The sequence below is a fragment of the Gastrolobium bilobum genome, unplaced genomic scaffold (genome assembly GCF_033153095.1).
Source record: "Gastrolobium bilobum isolate Gb01-03AN ecotype WA unplaced genomic scaffold, APGP_CSIRO_Gbil_v1 utg39614, whole genome shotgun sequence".
In the NCBI taxonomy this organism is placed as follows: Eukaryota; Viridiplantae; Streptophyta; class Magnoliopsida; order Fabales; family Fabaceae; genus Gastrolobium; species Gastrolobium bilobum.
In genome coordinates this window covers 54641-81482 of record NW_026896841.1, presented here as the reverse complement: position 1 = coordinate 81482, position 26842 = coordinate 54641, and the positions used below count along the sequence as shown (strand labels likewise).

General features: G+C 35.5%; 3 protein-coding genes across 3 annotated transcripts; 2 read left to right on the top strand and 1 right to left on the bottom strand.

Annotated features, from left to right (window-relative positions):
- Positions 1 to 3000: 3000 nt before the first annotated feature.
- On the top strand, positions 3001 to 4869 carry LOC133302292 (uncharacterized). Its single transcript, XM_061502050.1, has one exon. It carries the CDS (start codon positions 3001 to 3003, stop codon positions 4867 to 4869), a length of 1869 nt encoding a protein of 622 aa, XP_061358034.1.
- A 2800-nt stretch (positions 4870 to 7669) lies between these two features.
- Positions 7670 to 11173, top strand: LOC133302291 (F-box protein At5g03100-like). The gene is made up of 8 exons (XM_061502048.1): positions 7670 to 7720; positions 7851 to 7954; positions 8471 to 8689; positions 8948 to 9228; positions 9333 to 9436; positions 9577 to 9779; positions 10409 to 10531; positions 11149 to 11173. Exons 1-8 carry the CDS (start codon positions 7670 to 7672, stop codon positions 11171 to 11173), a joined length of 1110 nt encoding a protein of 369 aa, XP_061358032.1.
- A 7922-nt stretch (positions 11174 to 19095) lies between these two features.
- LOC133302290 (RNA polymerase II C-terminal domain phosphatase-like 4) lies at positions 19096 to 24122 on the bottom strand. Its single transcript, XM_061502047.1, has 8 exons — positions 23980 to 24122; positions 23120 to 23196; positions 22519 to 22658; positions 21840 to 22020; positions 21439 to 21728; positions 19615 to 19803; positions 19483 to 19524; positions 19096 to 19377 (listed from the first exon to the last, which is right to left on the bottom strand). Exons 1-8 carry the CDS (start codon positions 24120 to 24122, stop codon positions 19096 to 19098), a joined length of 1344 nt encoding a protein of 447 aa, XP_061358031.1.
- Positions 24123 to 26842: the final 2720 nt, after the last annotated feature.

Below are 26842 nucleotides of genomic sequence, written 5' to 3'. Positions count from 1 at the left end.
TCACCACCAGAGTATCCCAGCTTTCTGGCAGCGAGCTCAACAGCAGCAAAGCCTGCATCTCATCATCAATTTTCATCTCAGCTTTTGACAGCTGATTCACAATACCTTTATAGGTGTTGAGGTGTTCAATCATGCTCATGTCGTCCTTGTATTCAAGCTTCACAAGTCGGCGAACCAGGTATGCTTTATTCCTGGGAGTCTTCTTCTGAATCATGGACTCCAACTTCGTCCACAACTCATACGCGTTCGTGAACTCGGACACGTGCTCAAAGAGACTTTTATCAATATATTTCCTGATCGTGGCTACCGCCTTCCGACTCAGGATCTCCCACTCCTTATCAGTTTTTCCTGCCGGTCTCTCATCAAGGATAATGGGCTCATGTAGATCTTTGCAGTAGAGATGATCTTCCATCATCGGTCTCCAATAAGTGAAGTTATCTGCGGTCAACTTGAACATGTCTCCATCATTGGTTATGCCACTAGTCTCCATCTCGTCTCCCTCAGAACCCGTCAAACTCGGGCTCTGATACCACTATTGGAAAAATCGGTTCCCTCAGATCGGCTAAGGGGCCTTTGTGCGGAAGTCAATCAACAAGATCCTGATCTCGGATCTCGGCAATACCTCGACCTGAACTTCACCAGGTCGGGTAGCGCAGCAGAAAAACAAAACGAAAAATCACAAAACAGGAGAGAGAAGAAGAACACAACCGGATTTAACGTGGGAAAATCTTCTTCAATGAAGAAGTAAAAACCCATTGGATCTAGTCCAGATCAAAAATCCACTATGAAAATAATGATTACAAAGAATCAAATACAGCAATGTGGTGGTTAACTCAATCTCTCCAACAATGGTGATAATCAAACTACCCTAGAGATGTTTCACTCAAACTCTCTCTAGAGATCTCTCAAATGCAAAGCATAAAGCTTTGCTCAAACAATCAAATAATTTTTCTCTCAAATTTGTTCTCTCAATCTGACCTAGCCTCCACCCATAACTAATTAGTATATATAGAAGAGGTGGAAATTAGGGTTAGGGTTTTTAGAAAATCCCTCAAATGGGTTTGGACTTAGCATTGAAGGAGGAAGCCCAACAAAAATTACTAAACATTTTAAATATTGAATCTGTAACAAAAAAAAAAAAAAAAACTGCTATGAAAATTCGTGCCTGAGTTCATGTCTCCTGCAACCACTCGCCCCCATCGATGCCAACCCAGGCCATGTCTGCCATTCTAATCCAGACACCATCGTTTGGCACTCCTGTTGTTGTTCGTTACAAGACTAGTAACATCAATTTTAACTTTTTCCAGAAAACTCGCCTACTTCATGTTCTACTTTTCCCATCTCGCTTTTTGTCATCCAATTTCGTGATATAGGTATGCTTTTTTCTTGTGTTTGGTGCTATTTTGAGTTGATTCAACTCTAGAATTTTAACTATTTTTGAATTGAAAAACAATTTTTTTTTCCAACCTAAGTTTTATTGTTATAATGCGATAGGATAAGAGGTTAATTATATGAATTGATAGTACATTATGCTTTTTTGAAAAAGCGTTAAAGTATAAGGTGGTTTCATGTATTTTAGAAGGATTTTTATTTTTTTTTATTTTTTTGCAAAACCTCTTATTTGGTAAACGCTGGGCTCTATTAGAAATAACCGCATTAGGAATAGTTTCATTAGGATCTCATCTTAATCTTATTTAATAGTAAATTATTATTATTATTTGTTCCGATTTGTAACTTGGGCTTAATTAAGCATAACCGAGGCTCATATCCGAATAAGGTAAATCAGCTTGTTTTCAATCCATATATGTGAAATCCAGAATAGAAGACCAAAATATGAGCCATAACCCATGATTTATTATCACACATTGGCCATGCCACAATCTCAATAATCGAACCCTTGTTAACTACCCACGATTGTTTGTAACAGTTAACTAGGCCATATATAAGTATCATAAGAAGGTTAATAGAGGAGGACACTCAGATTGATCCTTTAATGTTCATACCAAATATTATAATTATTTGTATAATTCATCTGTTGTAGTCGTGTTATTTAATTTTAAAAATTCATTTTTTTTGTTTAATTTCATTTGTTGCAGTTGTGTGTGTTGTTAAAAACATATATTCATATTCACAATGATATTTTTTTAAAAGAAAAATATAAATACAAAAAAAAAATGGATCTCTACTTTTTTTGGCCTGTGAAGCATTGAGAAGAGAGAAATGAATATTGGATCATGGATGAAGAACTATTTAACAAAAAAGCCCATAGAAACGGTTATGTGAAGGCTGAAGAAGCACGTGACGTGACCGCCCTAACCCTAACCCTAACAAAAATATATTCAGTTCTCTGTTTTCCCCAAATTAGGACATAGTATCCCAGCAAACCAACGCCGCCGCGACGTAGTATAGTGTCTGATAGGAGCCTTCCGCATGGTCAGACAGGTCCTCCAAGGGATCACACTGAATCCACGAACTCAGTGGCTATGGAAGATAAAATAGAAGATGAAGGGCAGAGAGGAACAACGTGGGTCAAAGAGGAGAGAGAAGCAGACACCTCAATGGCTCAGGGACTTTGTGATGCTGACAGGTGTCTAGATGGTGGGTGAGTGATGTGGCCACGTGGCCAGTTGAGGAACTCTGATGTTGGTAGATGGAAGTGGGTAATGGGCTGTGAGTGAGCAGAGCTCATGGTGGGCTGATCAGCAAGAAGTGATAGAAATAATGGGCTGTGTTATACATAGGCCCATCCGTAATGTCATTTTTATAATTTTGCTTTCTGTTGCTATATAGGTTGATAGGGGACCACTTAAGGGTTTATGCAAAATATCTTGTAACAAACTTCTCCTTCTTCCCTGCAAAAACTATTCTGGAGTTGCCGGCATCCTTGAATTGCCGTTGATAATTTCATATTACGTATATTTCTTCTCTATATTGCCTTTCCAGATAGTTAACTCTATCATTTGGTGCTCTTTTCATTGAGAGACAACTTCCTCAAAAAAAATGGCGGAAGGAACTTGCTCCACAGTAAAAAGAAATATGATGGAAGAATGTGTAACCAAACTTGCTCGTCACGAGGAACAGTTCAATGCCTTTGGGGAATTGCTCCAGAGCATGAACCTAAAATTGACATTAATGGAGGCCAAGTTGGATCAGAATCAGAAAAGCAAAGTTGAGCATAAGGGTGGAAGCAGCAATGAATCAGGACTAAACACTTTCTTGGGAAATAACGCATATAAATCTGTTAAATTCTCCGTACCTAGATTTGCAGGAGGGAACCCCGAACCATGGATCCACAAGATTCAGCAATTCTATGGGTTCCGCAATTTGAGTGATGGGGATAAGCTGACGTTGACGTCCTTCCAGATGGATGGGGTGGCTGAAAATTGGTTCCATTGGATGGAACGAAGCCAGCGGTTATCAACGTGGGGCGCCTTTGTGATAGCACTGCGTTCACGATTCGGACCATCCAAATATCGCGATCTCCGAGGCGAATTGGGAAGATTAACACAGCATGCTTCAGTTGAAGAATTTCAGAAGGAGTTTGAACAGTTATCCAATCTCATCATAGGGATAGATGATGTTACCTTGCAGAGCTATTTTGAGAATGGGCTCAAGTCTGAAATACGGAAAGAGGTTCGAATGCACCTCCCTGACTCCTTGCAGAATGCCATCGAATTGGCTAAGGTGGTGGAAGACAAGTTCAATGACCGAATCCCTGCAAGATCGGGATACCAGAGAAATTTCACCAACAACCAAACCACTAAACAGCAGCCAGGCTTGTTACCAACTCCAAACAAAGGTACGGTCAACACAACTGGAACCTCGAAAGATATCCTGCCAATTAAGCGCTTGTCAGCAGCTGAAATGATGGAGAAAAGAGAGAAGGGGCTATGTTATTATTGTGATGACAAATTCCACCGAAACCATGTATGCAAGGGAAAGATGTTCTTATTACTTATTCAAGAAAATGAGGAAGAAGAGAAAGATGAAGTGATAGAAGCCACAAATGAGACAATTGGGGGTGAGGATGACATACCTGGCATCAGTTTACATGCTATGGATGGCCAATATTCATCTAGCACCTTGCGGTTGAAGGGACTGATCAATAAGCATTCGGTCCAGGTATTGGTGGATGAGGGTTCCACTCATAACTTTGTCCAAGAAAGGATAGTCAAGTTCCTTGGCTTGGAGGTGCAACCCATTGGGCAGTTTAAGGTGATGGTAGGCAATGAGGCCAGTCTAGGGTGTAAAGGGGTTTGTAGACGAGTAGGGCTGGAATTACAAGGATATAAATTCTGTCCAGATCTGTTTGTACTACCTATACAGGATGCTGAGGTAGTGTTGGGGGTACAATGGTTGTCTGAATTTGGAGATGTGACCACTAACTACAAGCAATTGGTCCTGAAGTTTGAAAGGGAAGGGCGGGTGATTGAGTTGAAAGGGGAGACCAAGGTGCAAGTAGAACCCATTGAACTTCATCAACTCCGTAGGCTAAGTAATTCTGATGCTGTAGCCACTTATTTCCAATTACAAACCATTGATCATCAGCACTCAATCGAACCTTACATTGAGGAAGCTTGCCATTCCCTGATACAACCAGTGTTGCAAGAATACGAGGATATCTTTGCTACTCCCAACCAGTTACCTCCCTCCAGACTAGAAGATCACCGAATCTATCTTGAACCTGGCACAAAGGCAGTGAATGTTAGACCCTACAGATATCCTTATTTTCAAAAGACAGAAATTGAAAAAATGGTAAAGGAAATGCTTAATACTGGTGTTATCAGACCAAGCCTGAGTCCTTTTCTCATCACCAGCTCTGTTAGTAAAGAAGAAGGATGGAACTTGGAGATTCTGTGTAGATTATAGAGCACTGAACCAAGTTACCATACCGAACCGGTTCCCAATTCCTACTGTGGATGAAATGTTAGATGAATTAGCAGGGGCAGTAATCTTTTCAAAGATGGACCTACGCTCCGGTTACCATCAAATCAGAATGGCTCCTGAGGATGTTTATAAAACAGCCTTTAGGACTCACCAAGGACACTACGAGTTCATAGTGATGCCCTTCGGGCTCACCAATGCTCCTGCCACCTTTCAAGGTATTATGAACTCAATTTTGAAGGAATATCTGCGCAAGTTCGTTATAGTGTTCTTTGATGACATACTTATATATAGTAAATCAGTTTGGGAACACGTGGAGCACTTAAAATTGGTTATGGACTGTCTTAGGCAACATCAGTTATATGCTAAGAGGTCGAAATGTGCATTTGGCCAGGAGGAAGTGGACTATTTAGGCCATATAGTTGATGCAAAAGGGGTAAGACCAGATGTAGGGAAAATTCAGGCCATTATGGATTGGGGAAGACCATCTAACCTAAAGCAACTACGCGGGTTTCTTGGCTTGGCAGGCTACTACCGCAAATTCGTTCGCGGGTTTTCCCAAATTGCAGCACCATTGACTGCTTTGTTACATAAGGATGCCTTCCATTGGAATGAGAAGGCCAAACAGGCTATGTTCGAGCTTAAGCAAGCCTTATCCAACCCACCTATCTTAGCACTACCAGATTTTACAAAGGTATTTGTGTTGACCACTGATGCTTCAGGGATTGGGGTGGGAGCTGTGTTAAGTCAAGACAATCGACCAATTGCTTATTTCAGTAAAAAGCTCAACCCTAAAATGCAACAAGCTTCTACCTATGTGAGAGAGATGTTTGCAATCACGGAAGGGGTTTCTAAATGGAGACGGTATCTCCTAGGGGGACCTTTTGTTATCAGAACCGACCAGAGGAGCCTTAAAGACATGATGGGGCAAGTAATCCAAACCCCGGAACAGCAGCGTTTTCTGGTTAAGTTACTTGGCTTTGATTATACTATAGAATATTACCCTCAGGCTGTGAATAGGGTGGCTGATGCCCTGTCTAGAAAATCAGAGAATGATTCCTCAATAGTAGCTGGAGAGGCTTGCGCCATGGTCATCACTAAGGTCAACAACAACCTGATTGAACAAATCAAAACAGAAGTTCAATCCAGTGCAGAGTTAATACAATTAAAGGACAGAATTGAAAAAGGGTACTGAAGGCTATGAGAATTTCAGTTTCAGGGAAGGACTAATACTCTTCAAAGGGAGGATTACCATAGCTGCCAATTCAGAACTTCACACTGCCATCTTGCATGAATTTCACTCATCCTTAATTGGAGGCCACAGAGGTGTGAAGAAAACGCTGCAGAGGGTACTTCCCATCTACTACTGGACCAACCTAAAAAAAGATGTCCAAGAATTTGTCAGAACCTGTCCCATCTGTCAGGTGACAAAGTATCAACCATTGTCTCCAGCCGGATTGCTTCAACCCTTACCCGTGCCTCTAGCTATATGGGAGGAATTGTCCATGGATTTTATCATAGGACTACCCAATTCTGAAGGAAAAACAGCCATTTTAGTCGTGGTGGACCGCCTCTCCAAGTACGCTCATTTCATGGCCTTACCTCCCAACTTCACTGCAACAAAGATCGCATCAGTCTTTGTAGAAAATATCTGCAGGTTACATGGAATTCCCCGTTCAATTGTGTTAGACAGAGATAGCATCTTCGTGAGTAAATTTTGGGCTGAGCTTGCTCGCTTGAGTGGCACCAAGCTCTGCTACAGCACCGCGAATCACCCTGAAACAGATGGTCAGACAGAAGTCACTAACAAGGGATTAGAATAATATTTGCGCTGCTATACCATGGAGTCACCTAAACACTGGGTACACTATTTACCCAGGGCTGAATTTTCTTATAATTCGGCATACCATTCGTCAATTGGGGCTTCACCGTTCCAGATTGTGTATGGGCGAGCTCCTCCCTCCATTCCACTGTATGAAGGCACCACATCCTCAGTTGAGGCGGTAGACACCTTGTTGACTCGGCGAGATGGGATAATCAGAAAACTCAGGGAAACTCTACACCAAACAAGACAGAGGATGAAGAATCAGGCAGATAAAAAGAGGAGAGATGTACAATTCACAGTTGGGACTCTAGTATTGGTCAAATTACAGCCTTACCGACAGAGATCCGTGCGCAACCATACCTTCTCCAAACTTAGACGCCGTTTTTATGGACCCTTCCCCATCACGGAGCGAATCGGTCCGGTGGCTTATCGATTGGAGCTTCCAGAGGAGTCGCGAATCCATCCTGTCTTCCATGTATCGCTTCTCAAGCAATACCGACAGAACCCAGCATTCCACTCAGCCCCTCTTCCTCGCGTGAGTTGGGATAACCATCCGGTCACCAAACCAGTAGCTGTACTCCGAACCCGTTCCTTACAACATGGAAATGAAGAAATTTTGCAACTTTTAGTGCAATGGGAGGGATTACCGTTGGAAGATGCCTCTTGGATCTCATACTCTGAGTTTTGCCAAGCCTTCCCAAACTTCGATCTTGAGGACAAGATTGTGTCTTCGAGGGGGGAGGGAATTGATAGGAGCCTTCCGCATGGTCAGACAGGTCCTCCAAGGGATCACACTAATTCCACGAACTCAGTGGCTATGGAAGATAAAATAGAAGATGAAGGGCAGAGAGTAGAACCGAACAGAGAGGAACAACGTGGGTCAAAGAGGAGAGAGAAGCGGACACCTCAATGGCTCAGGGACTTTGTGATGCTGACAGGTGTCTAGATGGTGGGTGAGTGATGTGGCCACGTGGCCAGTTGAGGAACTCTGATGTTGGTAGATGGAAGTGGGTAATGGGCTGTGAGTGAGCAGAGCTCATGGTGGGCTGATCAGCAAGAAGTGGTAGAAATAATGGGTTGTGTTATACATAGGCCCATCCGTAATGTCATTTTTATAATTTTGCTTTCTGTTGCTATATAGGTTGATAGGGGACCACTTAAGGGTTTATGCAAAATATCTTGTAACAAACTTCTCTTTCTTCCCTGCAAAAACTATTCTGGAGTTGCCGGCATCCTTGAATTGCCGTTGATAATTTCATATTACGTATATTTCTTCTCTATATTGCCTTTCCAGATAGTTAACTCTATCAGTGTCTCGCTGTGGTTGTCTCTTCAATTTCTAAGGAACCGTAATATCATACATACAGGAAATTATTTGGCAGGTATGTTCTTTTATTGTTTGGCTTGTTGTATTGTTTGTTTTTTGTTGTGTTGTTTTGCTCTATTATATTGTTTGTGGGGTGTGGCGTTGTGTTGTGTTGGGTTGCTCATGGTAGTTAAAATTGAGATTTTACTTCAAATCAAAAAAGAGGATACAAAATCATATAAAACGTAGAATTATAACGTAAAAAAAAATTGTGTAAAAGTTTTTTGAATCTTGATGAAATCTTTTTAATTAAAAGAAATTATAAAATTATAAAATCGCATATTTAAATCGAGTTTTTAATTGTTGCTATATATTTTTGCCCGTTTCCTATTTTGAGTTGAATTCTTAGAATTTTGGATTTCTCAATAAGCATTTGTTTAACTTTAATGGGTCAGGTGGTGGATGATGAAGATGAAGAGACGGAGAGAAGACAGGGACAGGGATAACCTAAGTGGCTTTCCTGACGATGTTTTGATCCATATAATGAAATTTATAAGCATAAAAGATGCTGTTCGGACTTGTGTCTTGTCTAAAAGGTGGAAGGACCTTTGGAAAGATCTCATTGTTCTCAAATTCGATAACATCCGAGCTTTTGATGATGCAAATTTTAAAATGTTTGTGTCTTCGGTTCTGTCTAATCGTCATCATTCCACCTCCCTACATAGTCTTGATTTCATCTTACGTAGCCATAGATCCTTTGAGCTCGAATTGCTGAATAGGTTCATGAGTTATGCTGTGTTGCACAATATCCAGCAGTTGACCATCGATGCGCATTTGAAATCCAATCCCAATTTTGAGTTTGACCCTATAATCTTTTCCTGTCGGTCTTTGACATCTCTTAAGGTTTCTTTTCGTATTTTTCTCTCACACAGGTTAGAGATTCCGAAATATCTGCAATTGCCGGCATTAAAAAGCTTGCATCTTGAATATGTCATGTTTACTGCAAGTGACAATGACTGTGCTGACCCCTTTTCAACCTGTAAGATGTTGGATACATTGTTCATTAGTAGCTTTCGTTTGCATGATGATGTTAAAACCCTTCGCATATCTAATTCTAACCTTTCTAGTTTGACCATATGCTATCATCTCCTTAGTTCTCCACCTTACAAAATTGTGATTTCTACTCCAAATGTCAATTCTCTTACTGTCATGGGTACTCCTATGCTCCAACTATCCTACGCATGCAATCTTTCTTTTCTCGAAGAAGTATATATTCACATCCATTTAGGGGTTAGGGGTTTTTTCCTATGGATGCAGGTTTAGATATTAGCAAAGATTTAGTCATTCTAAACTGGTTGAAAGTGCTGGCAAATGTAAAGATAATGACACTTACTTCTGACACACTTTCTATATTATTAAGTGTAAGTTTTACTTTAACTCGATTTCTTCTCTTTATTTTTCACATTGCTTATAAGATGTCTGCATTTTTATGTCAATATTCAATCTCTTACATTTCAGAATATCTATTAAAATATATCTCTAATTCACTCTAATTGTGTAGGATCTCTCAAAATCCGGTTCAACGAGTACACAACCTCCTTGCTTTGTTAGATTGGAGGCATTGAAAGTGAAAATGCAATCATCTGCAAAACTACTTGATGAGGAAGTAAATAGGATAGTGAAGTACCTACTTCAGAACTTTCCGCTGGCCAGAGTTGATTTCATTGAGCCACTTCCTAATAAACCTCGACTAGCGAGGGTGGGGTGAGAGCATATACGCAGCCTTACCCTTACATATTTGCAAAGAGATTATTTTTCAGATTTGAACCCTTGACCTTTCAAACATAAAGAAACAGTTTTAGCACTATTCTAGGATCGCTCTCTTATGATAAAGAAATAATACCTAGTGGCTGAGCAAATACTGGATAGTCTATATTCTCTTTTAAATGGAGTTGAGATTGAGTTTATTTTTCTTCCATTGTTAGAGATCCGGAGCAGTGGTAAAACCTTTCCTTCACGACTGAAGGTCATGGGTTCGAATCCAGGAAACAATTTCTTTGTAATTATGCAAAGGTAAGGCTGCATACAAGAATTTCCTCCACCCCACACTCGTTTATCGAGTTAAACGGGGAGTGGTTTTTTTTGTTAGAGATCCGACTCGACTCCTTCAAACTGGGAATTATTGGTTTGGGTGTGTCTTAAATTATAGCAAAGGCTAATTGACTGTGATTTTGAAAGTTTTATCTATCATTTTGGTTGCATCTTAGTGCTGATTGCCAAATATTTAACATATTTGGCATAATTACAATATGCATAATCTCTGCTTATTTTGGAAATATTAATCTGCGAATGCTTTGCATCAACTCCTTGTTTTTCAATTGCCTGACCTTCAGTTGTGGTTTATCATGTTACGAGTCAGTGAAGGTTATTATTCAACTTGTCTATTTAAGGGATGCGAGTGAGGCTGAACGCCTTGCTGAGTTTGTAAATGTAATGTCAAACGTGTGTCAAATTAGGTTGGTGATATTTTGTATGAACTACATTTAATATTTACTTTTGAGTTGAACTTGGATATAACTATAGTAGTTTATGAGATTGCTGAGAATTGTCGTTTTGTTAACAGTAATATATGAATGAATCTTATGCATATCTAAGTATGGTGGGTTTAGTTTCATATTTGCCAAAATTTTGAATTGCTCCAAACATCCATTTCTTTTAAAGGAAATAATTATCTCATGTAACAGATATAAAATAGTGGGGTCTATTATTTTTTTGTTTTCTTTCTTTTTTTTGAAAAAGTAGTGAATCCCACTATATTTTCTCTATTACATGAGATAATTATCTCATGTTGTATTATCTCATGCAACAGTATTATTTCATGCAACATGAGATTAATAGATCCATTCTTTTAATCTGATGTGATTCTCTTTTCTGCTTCGACTGTGCTATATTTTAGAAAAAAAATCCTTAAGTTAAATTTTCTTAACATAAAGTAGAAATGAACAATTGATATTTTGATATTGGTAAATATAATTGGACGTGAAATTTAGTTTTGCTAGAAATCTGTCATATACAATATTTATTACAAGACAAGATTTAACATTTTACTTTTTAATTTGCTTTATTTATGCAGTGTCACACTATCTGGATTTGAGTAAATGAAGTTTAATTATTTTGATGATATTGATATTCAATAGATATTTTATTATGGTTACCTTACAAAATGACTCTAGTGACTTTTGAGTTTGACCTTATTTACAAATGAGTAAATGTGGATATGGGTATTAAAGGCGATATTTTGGATAAATATAAATGTAAAAAGGCTATTATGATATAAAAAAATGAGAAAAATTATACTTACAACTTATTTTCTTTACAATCTCTTACAACCATATATCTTAATCGTTGATTTTCGCCAATCAACGGTTATCACTTATTGTGATTTAATAATTAATTAATAAATTTAATTTGTGAAAATCTTAACCGTTGATTGGCAAAAATCAACGGTTAAGATATATGGTTGTAAAAGGTTGTAAAGAAAATAAGTTGTAAGTATAACTTTCCCTTAAAAAAATTAGTTTAGATATTTTTAACATGAAGGGGGAAAGAAAATCTGCATTAGTCGTCAGTCATGTCTCGTTATATAGTATTGATTAAATAACAATAGAAGCAGATAATTGGAATCAAATTCTGACTTGAGAGAAGTGGTTAATGAAAGAATACTTTCGTAACACTTAAGAAGACATACGAATCTAGGCTTGATTTGAAAGTCCTCACATTAGAAAGCCTAAAAATCATGTGAATTAAAACGTTACCCTATAAGTTACCCCGTTTTTAAGAAATGATAAATGAGAATTAAAACGCATAGTGAAGAACACATAAGGGCAAGGCTTGTTCTCCTTATCTCTGTGAACAAAGGGAAAACAAATTGGTTATGTGTGTGATAGTGCAAGGAAAGTGGTTGATAAAACAGAAAGACGAACCTAAAGTTGAATTGAAGCCAGTGAAGGGATTATGAACTGTGAAGAAAGGACAAGACAACAGAGACAATCATGTGTTATACCTCTATACCAACAACAACTGTAGCTCCTTTGTTTCAATCATGGGACATTGAAGCTCATGTTATTCCTCTTATATCCTTTGTATTTTTAATTGAATAATAACAATTAACCAAAAAAAATTTACAATCAATCCTAAAAATAACATTTTTAAAAATATATATTTACTATATTATTATAGGAAAGATGTTTCTCTTACCACTACAATTTCCGTCATTTTGGGAGTGAGAAAATTAGCGAAGGATATTTTTGAAATTTTATTTGTTTCTTTGTTGTATAAATTTTACCAAAATATTTTTCATTAATCTCAAACCCTTGCAACGACGTAATTTTAAGATTGGTGAAAATAAATTTATCTAGAAATTAACGATAAACCCAATTATAATTATAAAAAATTGAAGAAAGCCTAGTACGAAGTTGGTGTCATTATTGGGCAAAGTTCAATTTACGTAATCAATCTTATAAAAGCAAGATATTATTGCATATTATAAATTATTTTCTAAATTGTGCGAATAGTGAATACTATGAATTTGGGTATCATAGTATAGGTACTATGGGTAATACATGTTCAAGTAATAGTATTATCCATAATATATAGTATAGTTTGTAATAATTTATAAATTTTGAGTTTTGTAAATATAACCAATATAGGGTTCGGATTTTGGGGGGTTTGAGTTTGGATTTTTCCAACAACAAAGAAATATATAAGTGCAATGACAATAATTTCACAAGATTAAGGCTTTAGAGGTGGTGGGAAGAAATAGACTCTTGATAGTTTGGATTATAGATGACAAACAAGAGAGATTTTGGTTTAAAAAACGAGTAGAGTTGAAATGAGACCGAGAAATGCAAATATAGGGTTTCTGGCGTGATTTAATTGATTAAATAAAAAGTTTAATCGATTAAATAACCCGAGATTTAATCGATTAAGTGAGAGATTTTATCGATCAAACCTCGGGTCAACTTTTTTTTACGTGTTATGACCATTTAACTGATTAAATATTGCAGTTAATTGATTAAAGAGGGGGAGGTTGGTGGAGAGTTTTGGATAAGGGACAAAATAGTTATTAATTAATTAATGAGGGGCAAAAGGGTCAAAAAGCCAATTGATTTGAGTATTTTTATTTATATTATAATATATTATATTATCATTTACGTCTTTTGATTTATATAGTAATTGTGAGTATTTTTATTCAATTATGTAATATTTTATTTTATTTATGAATTTTTAAACTCATGCAATTTTACCCCCTAATAATTTTTTTTTGACTCCATTGCAAATAATATATTATCAAAATAAATTTGATCCTCAAATCAAATTAGTCTATTTTCATTCAATATTGACAGAAGATGAATCAGCAACCAATTTTTTTTTTTTTGTAAAAAAAGAATCAGTTGCAAATCGGAAAAGAAAAATGCATCGATTTTTAATTTTATTTTTTTTAGTATAATCTGGAGGTATCCTCATTCAACCTCCTCCGGTCACCTTGCCCCCGGGGTATGGCCCTTTAGGCTAGCCCCTAGCCCTCATTGGAACAGCGGGTGCATTGAGCTTCGCTACCGGAGGAAGGATGAGACTAATCCCCTATTTGAGGAGGGAGGCACATCATCTGGCCCCCAAAGATTTTTCAAGAATTTGCTTGAGGTAGGGTTTGAACCCCTGACTCAAGCAAACCCTTGGGAGCTCAGTTGCCAACTGAGCTACCCCAATAATTTTTTTATTTTTTACAATCAACATATCTGATTTATTTGTTGTTTTATTTTTGAAAATATATTAGGGAGTGTTTGGTAGAGGAGAATTTTTTTTTTACAAATTCGAAAGATATTTGTGAGAGATAAAATATGTCAAATGAGGTGTCATTGCTAGATGTAGAAAAGTTATATGGAATCGTTTACAAAAAAATTTATATGGAATCAAAAAAAATTATCTTATTCGAATACCTGTGTTAAAGTTATGGCTTTTCGAAGTTTTACAGTTATACTATTAATTTTTTTGTGTCACGTATCAACACCAGATGAATCACGCCTAACTTAGGCGTAAATGCCTCATGCGTCACGCCCAAATTGGACGTGAATGAATGCAATAAATTCGTAAATAGTTTTAAAACAGCTATATATTCATAATTATTTACTAAAATAATAACATTTTAATTTTTTTTGGATGCGGTAGGTCAGAGCTTTTTGTTTTGTTTATAAGCGTTGTAGGAACATTATTATATAACATTGTGTCTTTATTTGGTTTAAAAAAATTGATTGAGTTATTTAAAAAAATATTCCAAAATAATAATAAACTACAATTTTTTTTAAATTTTTTTGTTTTTTTTTTAGTCTAAATGGGTTGGGTTGGGACAAACTTTGACTTAAATAAGTTAGATTTATGAAAAATATTTTAAGTCTGTCATGATCTATTAATCTTGTGTAGACTCAATTTATAAGTCTGGTCGGACCTATATTTAAAAATAAAAGATTTGGTTTAGGCCTGTATAAGCTTATAATGCATTCAATAATTTAAAAATAGTTAAAATGATATTTTTTTTTTCAAAATTATTAGAATAATAATTTTTTATTCAAAATTATTAGAATAATAAATTTTTTATTTTTTTAAAATAAATAATATGATATGAAGTAGCTCGTAAGGCTTATAGTTATAGACTGTGCCTTGTAAAAAAAAATCTAAGGCGTGATTTCTAAATAGTCTTTTATAGGTTTGAGCTTGTTCTATTTTATTAGATATAATAGGTTAATTTTCGCCTATTGTAGATCAATTTTACTAAATATAATAAATCAAATTTAACTTGGCGAGCCATAAACCCCGGTAGATTACCTGATCAGTTATAATATGGAATTGTTCTAGAGACAAAGGCATAAAATTCACACAAATTCGTATACGTTGTCCTTTTAGATTAGGTATCAAATTTGGGTCAGTCAATTTTCAAATGTCACGTTGATATATATGTATAAGTGTATAAACTTAGTAGCAAACATAACGTATTATTTATCTTCTCCAATTACAACTAGACTGTTAATTAAGATTTTTTTTTTGACATTACATGGAATCGAACTACAAACCTAATATACACTAAACACGTCCAACACCACTAAAGTAACCCTAGTGGTGCTAATTAAGATTTTTCAGAATATTCGAAACATCACTCTCTTTCCACGCGACATACCACGTAGAAGACACAGATTGATGCCAATAAAGGGTTTCAGATTTCATTGTCATATAAATTCAGCCACTCATGCAAGCATCTAGCACAATCATCGAGGTTTTTATTTGTATATTTAGGTCATCGAAAGTTTTAAAATAATGATATTAAACTCGAATCAGTTATAGATTTATTTGGAGAATAATGTATTACTAATTTAACCCATGAATTACTGGTTAAATTGATTAAATTAAATTTACGTAAAAATATGTAATAACTATATAAATATAAGTAATTTGACAATCGAAGTGATATGACTTAATGATTAATATTTCACTCTCTTTCCTTTATAAGTTAATAAGGCGTGACAATTACATGTGAGCAAAAAAGAAGGGAAAGAAGTTGACGAGACGTTCTTTGGGAAATTTTTTTTATCTTAGCAAAGCAATGAACTTCCCTCCTGATTAAGGATTATTTTGAGGTGTTTACTTGAAAAAAGTTGTAATTGTTTTAGACGTGCAGTTTGAGCTTCCATTTACGGAGGTTAGGTGACAGCCAGCAAGCAATGCTATAGTGGGTAAGAGAGGGTGATATACCTACAGAAACTGTGGCACTCAAGTTAATATATATGAGAGAAGAATGTATAAGATAGAAGTTGATTGGTCCGACATACATTGGGGTGGGCCTAAAATCTCGCACAATTGAAGTGATGTTGATGAAGAGAACGGTCACTGATGAGTAAGCCTGCTGAGATGTTGAGCTACTTGGAGAGATGGTTGATCTGAAAGCATGATGTCTTTGAGGAGACGGGGGGAGGGGGGTTACATGTAAAGCACTCAGATGCTCAAGTCAGTTCATTATTCAATATAGTTCAAGTATTCAAGGATAAATGATCTTTCATGGACTGAATGCCTCAGTATTTATAGTTAAAGGGTGACTTTGCTTTATGCCACCTTTCAAATGGCGGTGTCAATTCCCTTTGGTGGAGAATGATGGCCTTTTATAGGCTATTTTTTGGGCGAGAAGCCTACAGCCAGGCTAGCACCAGTAGATATAGCGACTAGTTGGTGCTGTCATTCATTCATTGAGTTCATGTGGAGGTCAAGTTGCCTTGAGCTGTTGATCTTGGCAATAATGTTTCCTTGCATGCTAAGTTACTTTGGCTTGTCAGCCAAGTTAACAAGATGCCCACGATTCATACGCTGGATGGACTTTGTTCCTTCAGGATTAAGTCATGGTTTATAGGCTTCTATTGGAGTGGACCTTCATCTCGCATATATTAGATCCAAATCAAAAGTCCCATAACTTGTTGCTTATGCTAGAAGTATGAATAGCGAGATGTATAGTCATACAAGATGTAGGTTCTGTCATTCATGTAAGTTCTCTTATGGCGAGGTGATGCCACGTTTGGAAATTTGGTTATCTTGCTCTAGGTATCAACATGTTTTTAATTTGTATGGAGTGAGAGTCAAAATTTATCGTCCCCAGAGATGGCGCCAATGATCAGTCCAACATATATTGGGCTAAGTTTGATCACAAACAGTTGAAGGTAAAAGATGTTGATGAAAAGAAATGTTGCTAATAAGTAAGCATATCGAGATGTTGAGCTATTTGGTGAGATGGTTGATTTAAAAGCCTAATGTCTCTGCAATTTGAGGAGACTGACTCAGACGCTCAAGTCAGTTCAGTATTCAATATAGTTCAAGTATTCAAGGATAGATTATCTTACCTGGGTTGAATGCCTTTGTATTTATAATGGAAGGGTGTCTTGCTTAATGCCGCCTTTCAAATGGCGGTGTCAATTTCGATTAGTAGAGAATGGTGGTCTTTTACAGGCTATTCCTTGGGCGAGAAGCCTATAGTCAGGCTAGCCCTAGTAGATATAGCGACGAGTTGGTGTTGCCATTTATTCATTGAGTTCATGTGGAGATCAAGTTGCCCTGAGCTACTAATCTCTGCAATGATATTTTCTTGCATGCTAAGTTACTTTGGATTGTAAGCTAAGTTGCGAGATGCTCACAATTCATACACGGGATGAACTTGGTTCCTTCAAGATTAATTCATGGTTTATGGGCCTTTATTGAATTGAGCCTTCATCTCACATATATCATGTCCTGATCAGAAATATACCTATTTGAAAATGATTTAGGGTGAAGGTCTTTGTCGTTATATGGTGGCCTGGATGAAAACCTTACTGATGTGGGTAAAAGGTTTCTGGTTTTCAAGGATCTGTATATAGTAGGTGAGATGTGTAATTCTTATTTTGTAGTGGGGGAAAGGACAAAAGATTTGTGCGGGACCATAATGAGTTCCGTAACAAGGATAATTAAGAAGTTTTTTACTTGCTTGTATTATATATTAAGGATATTCACGAATTGGAAAGTTTGTTTTTGAAAAGAACAACATCGGATCCAATCTCATTATTTTTGTTTTACTTTATCGCTCAATGGTTTGGTTCTATATTCAAATTTAATCCAACCTAAAGTGATTAGAATTGGATCAATTTTTCAATTTTTTCAAGAGGAAGTAAACATAGCTCATTTTAAATTTAGACTATTAGAACTTAAAAGAGAACCTACACAATGTCACAACCAGCATTTGTATGATACAAATCTATTTGTTTGCTTTTGCTGTGATTTATTTTGTAACTTTGTTAAGAATTTCTTATCCTCTTTTATCTTTTTTGACCACTTTTAATTTCAACTCATTTTTCAATATAAAATGCAGAAGTTATATAATAAAGGAGAACAAGAGACACAAGAAGAGATTTTAAGCTAATCAGAAACTAATAAATAATATTAAGATAATAAGATATCTATTAGAGAATAATGTAATAAAAAAAAGCTATATATATATATATATATTTGCATAAACAAGCATAACTGATATGAGCATTTTTAAGAAGCTCATGGCTGTTAATCTTTAGTCATTGATGATAATGATAAGATACGAAAAGTGCATATGCCTATTTTGTGCACTTTTTGTAAAATTTCAAGGTCCTCTCTCACAAAAAGAATAGGAAAATAAGTATATAAATATGGGTGGTATGGTAATTTCATAAATAAAATTATACGCATACATATAATTTGATTTAGTTTGGATTGGAACCGTTTTTTTAAAATCAGAACTGACACCCGATCCAATTCAGTAAAAAATTTCATTCTTTAAATTTTCAATTTTTTCGATTTTTAATTAGTTTCTACACCTTATATTGGGTTGAATTAGTTTCTACAATTTTTTTGATTTAATTTTTTCATTCTTTAGGTATAATAGTATTACTGTATTTTTTTTTTAACTACCATGTATAGTATTACTGTATTTGTATCACATGGTTTTCCAATTAAAGTTTGTGCATATTTGCCTTCTATTTTCTGTACGATTCTGGTTAACGTTTGCTCTCTAAAGAATGGTCAAGGCTGCATCATGATAATCTTCCATGTGCATATCTTGGTGCTTGTGCTTATCCCTTGTATGCACGTTTCACGTCTTGCAATCTGCTAAGGATATTGCCTAGAAAGTTGAGCATGCTTTGACCATATAAGAATTTTATTGTTAGCATTCCATGGAGGAAATAGTCCAAAAGCTAACGAGTTAAACATACTTTTAATTACTACTAAAAAAATGGTGAGATGACTGTTCACAATCAGAAGTTTGTTAGATAGGCAATGAAATAACCTTTCAAAACCTTGGACCAATATAACATCAAAACAAAATATGAACAAAGCAGTGTTTGATACTCTACCTATCATGTGCACATCAAAAATAGGATATATATGAGCTTATCAGGCCCATATCCTTTCCTATTGCTATCTAGCTATCTTATCCTATCCATCGTTATCCTATTTTATCCATCAAACGGGCCCTAAGTCATTACTACTTTTTTTTTTTTAGAAAGAAGTTCTCCTCAGGCTGCTTTTGCCAAAAATAATTTGCAGCTTTTATCCATCTAGGATGAACCAAAAACTTGTTTTCTTTCACCGCCCACCGTGACTTCTCAGTTCCAGTATCAGTAGCAACTACATGTGTCACAGAGGGTTCAAGTTCTGTCACACAAGTGGCTCCCATTTGCTCTGCCATCTTCCGGAGAGTTGGTAATGCACCATGCAAGATACGGCTGAAAACTATCACACAACCATTTAAGACTTCACTTCGAACCTGGAGAAAAAAATGAATTGATTGTAAGAACCACATTAATAGAAGACAAACAATATATTATGATAAAGCTAGAGCTAGAAGACAACCAAATATTAACAGCATAACTACCTTCCTCACATCTGGACCAACAAGATCATCTTGAAGTTTCTACAAAAGTTTCCCCACCACACATTTTTAGCATTATATCATGAAATAATCAACTTTTTAATCAGGATGACATAATGATAAGAGACGTACATCAAAGAATGTGCAATGGACTTGCTTCAGCACTTTGAGAATTTTGGAGAGTGGTCCATCAGTTTCATCTTCATCGCTCTTCAATTCAGCAAGAGATTTGCAATTTAAACCAAACTGCTGACAACTTGAAGGAAAAAAATGGTATCTTTCCATCAGTATCAGATTCTCTTTATCCTCCTCCTTCCATGCCTACAACATTTAGTAGCAACATTTTCATACATCCCATTAAAAGGAGATGACTTTAGTTCATACATTACCAAATAAAAAAGAATGCCATCTGAAACATTAAATGGATAGATATTAACACATTTCAAACTCTGAGCTTCGTATATAGAGAGTGAACTTTACAGAGATAATTAGATTCAATTTCTAAAAAATAAAAATAAAAAATTAAAACGCCCACTATGTTAACCAATAATCACACAAACCCCTACACTGAAATCCTCACAAGAGAAAGACAAAGTTTAAGCATTATAAGTGGGAATAATCAGGCTTAGTCAAAATTACATATAAGCTGTCTTCAAATCCCATTGTGATGGGCCACGCTGCAACATCTTCAGACACATCAACCATTCAGATTTGCACTCATATGAAGCTAGTTAGAATAAAAAGTTCAACCATAACGGAATTCAAAACCTGTTAACATTGTCTGATCTCTAACCTACGAATATGTATGTATTAAAGTATAAAAAGAAATAGAAATATTTTTTTCCCCCTAAAATAAGTCCAATAGCACCAGTAACTGGACATGAGTCAAGAGTCATATTTCCTAATCTGTGTTATATTTTATAGAAAGCAACATTGCAAAGTAAACTGATTCGAACACAATTAAACCTAGAAGAAATTATTTTTTTTTCAAAAATATAAACAAACAAAAAGTTCGAAATGCTCTAATAAAATTTGATGTAAACATCTTTGCAAAATGGTTTCCAAAAAACCTTTAGAATCTGGAGCTAGCCTTCAAGCACTCTTAATTTCTGTAAACACCAAATGCATATACAAGAAAAACTAATTTCTTACTTCTATGCCCTATTACCAACGTAATACATTATAGAGTTATAATTTTTTTTTTATTCATATTATACAATCGTAATTCACTTATTTGACCCAAATTGTAACATTTTCAGTTAGAAGTAGTCTGACCAAAGTTGTGAATCCCAATAGATTGCTTTTAATGGATGAAAGTGTAAAATCCAACTCTGACTACAACCATTAACACAAGGAAACACTGGTTTTTGTATTTACTGTAATAAGATTCACTGTGGAATCAAAAATAGACAGAACTCAGATCCAATGGAAATTACAAGAGAAAACTGAGAAACAGTTGAAAGCAATGGAAAATGCAGAAAACAAGATAAGCCAGGGGATTTTACAGCCCCTGAACTCTCCCAGCCTAAGTCCCAAGTCCTCAGATTCCTTTCCCGCTCAGCAGACCCCCCCTTCTAAATACATCCAAGTGCCTAACCATTTTCTCCAACCAACTTGCCCTCCTTTGCTTATTCAGCAGAAGAGTATAATTCCCTGCATCTCTTCCTACGGTATACTTGCATTTTCGGAGGGGATGTATCAGAATGAAAGACTGAATGGCTTTCAGTGCCACTTAGCAATTGAAAGATAATATTTTTCTTCCATTATAACTAAAATAATTATAAACAAAAAAAGAAATAGACTTTGTGGCATATATGCCAAATCAATGTTTTGTTCATACATAGGTCAAAAGAAAAATTTTCTAGGACTGTCTTCCACATTAAAATAACTATCATCAAACAGACATTCCAATTAAGTAATTCAGCATTAAAAATCAGAAACTAGCAATGCACTCACGTGTTCTGTATCATCAAGAATTAGGATAGCACTTTTTTCCACCAACACAACATCAAGACCCTTCTTATCCTTTTGAGTCCCATCATCTCGAGAAATCACCTTCTCATAGAAGTATTCTGCTTGAGGATCAAGCAGCTTGGCCATCTCTAATGCATAGGGCTGATCACCCATGGTGTATATGTACATATCAAAAATCTCATTTGCTTCTTTTAGAAATGTGCGGACAAAGGGCCTCAACTTGGTCATCATGCGCATATGCTCCAATTTGAAGAGGCTACCTTTGGACACATCTATCGTTTCATTATAAAAACAACAAAGACGGGGTGAAAACACTTTAGTGTTAGGAAAAACTGCTCATTCAAAATACTGATGCCAATTAGCGAAAGCAAAAGCAAATATACCTTCTAGAGAATCTGTCTGGGGAAGTAAATCGAACTCTTCTGACCTCAAATGAACAAGATCAGTAGAATTTAGCAGTGTGTGATCTAGGTCAAGAACCAAGGTAAGCTTTTTCTGCAATAACAAGTTCTTCGTGTCTTTATCGCGCAATCTAGAAATTTCTTCTTCCTTAAGTCTCAGTCCCTGCAAATACAAAATTTTCCATCATATTTAATAAACTGTTATTTGGATAAATTATGTAGATTGACTAGGTTATTTGTACCAGCCCAACCATCATGCTAACTAACAAAATCATGAAAATTAATATAGGATTTTTACATTAATATTAGAGGATATGTGATGTATATAAAACCAAGAGAATCCTAACATCACCAAACTATGGTGGAGAATATAAAGCATGCAGCTGTATACTTATATATGAATGCCCCAGCACAACATATTTTATTTCTTATAGGGACAATTACTTCCAAAAAAGAGAAATATATCCTAAACGAGTGGTGCTACAGGCTAACCACTACACTTTTTGGTTGTGATCAATAACAGCCATTAGACCAGATTACCAAGCTACAACTTATTTCAAGTAGATCTAACAGTTATGTGAAAACTGTAACATGCAGCAGCAATAACTATCCAAAAACAAATTTGTAATTCCACAAGATAATCAACTGAAACATTGTGTACCTTATGTATGTACCCAAATTTCACACCAGATTTCCCATCCAACTTTTGCTTTTGCCCACAATGTATACACATTGTTTCAAATGAGTCAGCAAGTTCAAATGAGGCAGGATGTGTACATACATCTACCTCCAAGGATGCCTCTGCAATAGCAATAAAAAAGAGAAAGTTACAATACTTTCAAGACAAAATGATAAAGTTGTATACGAACTGTAATAATAGTTGCACAAACATGTAAAAACATTGTGCAGAATCTGAACCATTACAAATGAGTTTAGGTAAGGTTTAGTAGTTATCCAGTGGCCCACGATAAAGGCAGTGTGGAGTGTACACGAATCTGTCTGTGTATAAACCATTACTCTACTATAACTGACAGTGTCAGTAAATAAACAATCCATACTGCTTCTTGGTGAAGTGGTAAAAAACTAGGAAGGTAAAACTAGGAAATGTTATCACATCCTTCACTAAAAATTGGTCTTCTTGCTCTAAAAGAGCTGTCCATGAATAAATTCTTGAAAATTACAATCAGCTGCACATGTGGTGGGAATGATTCTGGTTTGCAGTAAAGATAATGAAGAAACACAACCAAAACAATCAAAATTACCTAAATTACGTTCCTTGGTTCCTTCTGAAGCAGACCCCTCAGTTTCCTCAATGCTTTCAAATTTACGTCTTTTAATTCTGCTTTAATTCATAAATTAAAGTATAACACAGTGAGATTTGACCAAAAACATGAGACAAACAAAAAAAAAACCATAGCGTTACATGATTATCTCTCAGAATAACATTTGCAACACAAATAGACACCAAAAACATGAACCCCAAAACCCAAGTTTCTCTCAGGTTTATGCAAATTGCATCCAAATTCCACAGGCCAGTAAAAATAAGTTTTCACAAGACAGTGAAGATTTGAAAGCAAAACAAAGATAAAGAAGACAGTAACGTGAGTAGTTAAGAAGACAAGGCATAACTAGTAGTGATATTCATTCTATAACATAGTTGACACGGAAAGAAGGAGTAAGGATCCCTTACCTAGACGACCATTTCAGTGTGTCTTTACCTATATTAAAAGAATGCCATAGATGTAATTAAAAGCTCACAGTATGATCATCTATGTTTTTATTATGATCTTGATAAAAGAAAATCAATTTAAAACACTTTGAAAGTAGTTAGCAAGCAACTTACTCAACTACAATTAAAGTCTCAACAACCACAGTACCCTACAACAACAATAATAACCAAGCCTTGCCCTACAAGATGGGGTCAGCTACATGGATCAATCGAACCCCATTGCACTCTGTATCTAAAAAATGTTTAGTCCTCTAAGGAATCATGACTTGACATATGAATATGTCATACAAAATTACCAACTAAACTTCAATAAATTTGTGAAATCGCAATCGGCAACAACTTAACTCATTCCAGGAAGTATATAAATAATATGAAATGGGCAATGAAGAAAACCTGACACTCTCAAACTCATCTTGGTTTCCATCTTCTTTATCTGACGATGCATTGGGTGAATTTGCATCTAGTGCAGCATCAAGAAATGCAATGAAATCATCAATGCTGGATGAATATGCTGGAGAATCTGTCACAACACTCATCTGTATCGTTGCAATCCAATGAAACCAAATTAGGAAGCAAAATCCAGAAATGAAGATGATTACACAAACCACTACCGATTGGAACATAAAAAAGAGATAACAGATAGAGCATGAAGTGACATAATGGTATAGAATTAAGTACATGAATGCATGAAATGAATCCCTGGGTTTATTTATTGTTGCTAATAAGAGAGACAGAGAGAGAGAGAGGTAATGCGCCTGAGAATTGAAGTTCGTTGATGCTTCTTGAACTCGAAATCTTTGGGGTATTATCTGCTGGCATTGGCGGATAATAGTTTCCTGAGTGGTAGTTTGTTTGGAGTTCGGATCTTGGAGAAAAAGGGGCTGAGGGGTTTCTTTGATTGAAATAAACAATTAGGGTTTGGTATTTCTTTAGCATTGAGAGAAGAGAGTGTGGGGTATGAAGGCTTTGGGGTGAGATGTGCAGGGCGGAGTGCAATAACGAGGGGCAAGATTTTGGTTTGAAGAATAAGGTTCAAAAAGTGGGAATGGGTTTGTCCGGGTCAGGGTCCGGATCAGTTAGGCCTTTTTTTAGTTACCCAACCCTAATTATCTCTTTGAGACGAGTTCACTATTTCCGGTATCCCCGGCTATGTAACTAATCCGGTATCCCCACGAACTTCGACTCTTTTAGCCAGCTATGTAACTAATCCGGAGTGCGGAGGAAGTGATGGCTAAAAGTTCAGCCCCCTCCCCGCATCCAGCGGGAATCGAACACATATCCAACCCCACTAACTCAGCGTCAAATTACCATGTGAGCTTAGGCCTTGCCCTTGATTAAAAAGCCTTTTTTTTTTTATAGACATTAAGTTATGTAAATTCCTAAAGACTCCGACCAGTTAAATCAACACCTGATAGTTCTTGTATGAAATATATAGAATTGCTATGAATAATTATTTTTAAAAAATAATAATCAAGTGCGCGGGAACCAAACTTCAAATAAAACAGAACAGAAAACTTCAATAATCTAGAATAATTATTTTTAATTTCGCGTGTAACGAAGAGACAAATCATCAAGTTGGAAATTAATTAACCATGCCATTCTATTTCTATCAAAATGATTCGTGGTGGCGGAGGTTTTGAGTTGTGGCAGAGGTTGGTTCGTTGTGGCTCGGCCTGATGGGTGAGATCTTTCGAAGAAATCGGAAGAAGAAAACCATGACAAGAGAGAGAAATGAGAAATTGGGGTTTTAGGGTTTAGATAAAAAAAAAAAAAAAAGAGTGGACTGGTCCGCGATTAAACTAATTTACCTCGGTGCTTTTTTTTTTCCTTAAGCAGCACGGAGAAATATTCATCTTGCAAAAGGATGAATGTTCTTGAGAATCCAAATTTTAGGAATCTAATTCTCTCTTCTTCTTTTTTTCCTTGTATATTTTTCTCTCTTTTATCTCTTTTCTCTATCGTGTTTTCTCAGTTATGAATAATATGCAATGAGCCCTATTTATAATAATAACATTTTCTCTCTCCTAAAAGCCCAAAAGGTATAATATCTAAATTTGAAATCGTTTTCAAAATTCAATCAGAAATCTTTTCCAAAATTTAAATTATCTTATTCTATTATGTAATGCAATCCTAATCAAATCTTTGGCAAATAATATTCTATTTCTCTTACGTAAAATCTAAAAAGATAAAATCTATCTTAATTTTTAATTGATTCCATGTTTTTCTCTCTCTTATGATATCTTTGATATCTTCTACAATCTTCATGCAATCTTCAATTATCTTGAATACTAATTCAAATCAGAATAAAAACTATTTTGAAATCTCAAACAATCATCTCATTAGTAATTTTAAAATAATAATTCATTATTCTTTGAATTCTTTGTTTTTTTGGAAATATGAATTCATTGTTTTAAATCACACAAAAACAGGAATTTAATCATGTACCAAAAGACTAAAAAAATTCCCCATTTACTTTGTCAGTATTTAATCTATATCTTCCATTTTGAATTAATAAAAATAAACCAGATTCTCCCTTCTAAAATAGATTTATTTTCATTAATCAAAAGATTAAATTATTTTTATTTTTGGTACATGATTAAATTCATTTTTTATTATGTATGTTTATAAAATTATTTCTTTCCTTTTAAATTAATTCATTTTTGACCCTTTCTCAGATTAGACTTATTTTCTTTAATGTTACTCTGAATCATAAATGATTTCAAAAATGGATTTATAAGAAAGAAATTAATTTTATCTAAATTACAAAATCTTCCAACACCCTTTAGATTTGAACTCTTCACATATTAAGAAACTAATATCGCAAAAGTAACCGAGGAAGAAATTAATGTCGCATTTATTGACACTTACATTGAATTTTATATTGTAAAATTTAAAATGGATGACAATTTTTTTTTAATGTACGAGGTTATAATCTTAAGAACAAATTAAACAAATCCAGATAAGACATTCCGAGCAGAACAACTATCCAGAAAACAAGCTCAACATCTGTCAACCAGCAGAGCTCACTTTCCACTTTCAAAATACAAAAAAAGGCAAGTTGATTCAGTATTTACAGATGAAATCATGTACACTCAATCACAATTTTGTTCATCTCAAAACAACAAAATTTGAACCATCAAACAAACCAACCTACATTCAAGAGCCATGAAAAATTACAGATGAAATCATGTACACTCAATCACAATTTTGTGTATGCAAGAGCAAGAAGAGCCTTCGACAATATCATAAAATTGCT

What these genes read in the sequence shown, in the direction of transcription:
- LOC133302292 (XM_061502050.1), top strand. Translation starts at nt 3,001, where the DNA reads ATGGCGGAAGGAACTTGCTCCACAGTAAAAAGAAATATGATGGAAGAA.
- LOC133302291 (XM_061502048.1), top strand. Translation starts at nt 7,670, where the DNA reads ATGTGGCCACGTGGCCAGTTGAGGAACTCTGATGTTGGTAGATGGAAG. An exon ending in ATGTTGGTAGATGGAAGTGG is followed by an intron (nt 7,721 to 7,850) that starts GTAATGGGCTGT and finishes GTTGCTATATAG; the next exon opens with GTTGATAGGGGACCACTTAA. An exon ending in CACTTTCTATATTATTAAGT is followed by an intron (nt 9,437 to 9,576) that starts GTAAGTTTTACT and finishes CTAATTGTGTAG; the next exon opens with GATCTCTCAAAATCCGGTTC.
- LOC133302290 (XM_061502047.1), bottom strand. Translation starts at nt 24,122, where the DNA reads ATGAGTGTTGTGACAGATTCTCCAGCATATTCATCCAGCATTGATGAT. An exon ending in GATGAGTTTGAGAGTGTCAG is followed by an intron (nt 23,197 to 23,979) that starts GTTTTCTTCATT and finishes GAATTAAAGCAG; the next exon opens with AATTAAAAGACGTAAATTTG. An exon ending in CCAGACAGATTCTCTAGAAG is followed by an intron (nt 21,729 to 21,839) that starts GTATATTTGCTT and finishes ATGAAACGATAG; the next exon opens with ATGTGTCCAAAGGTAGCCTC.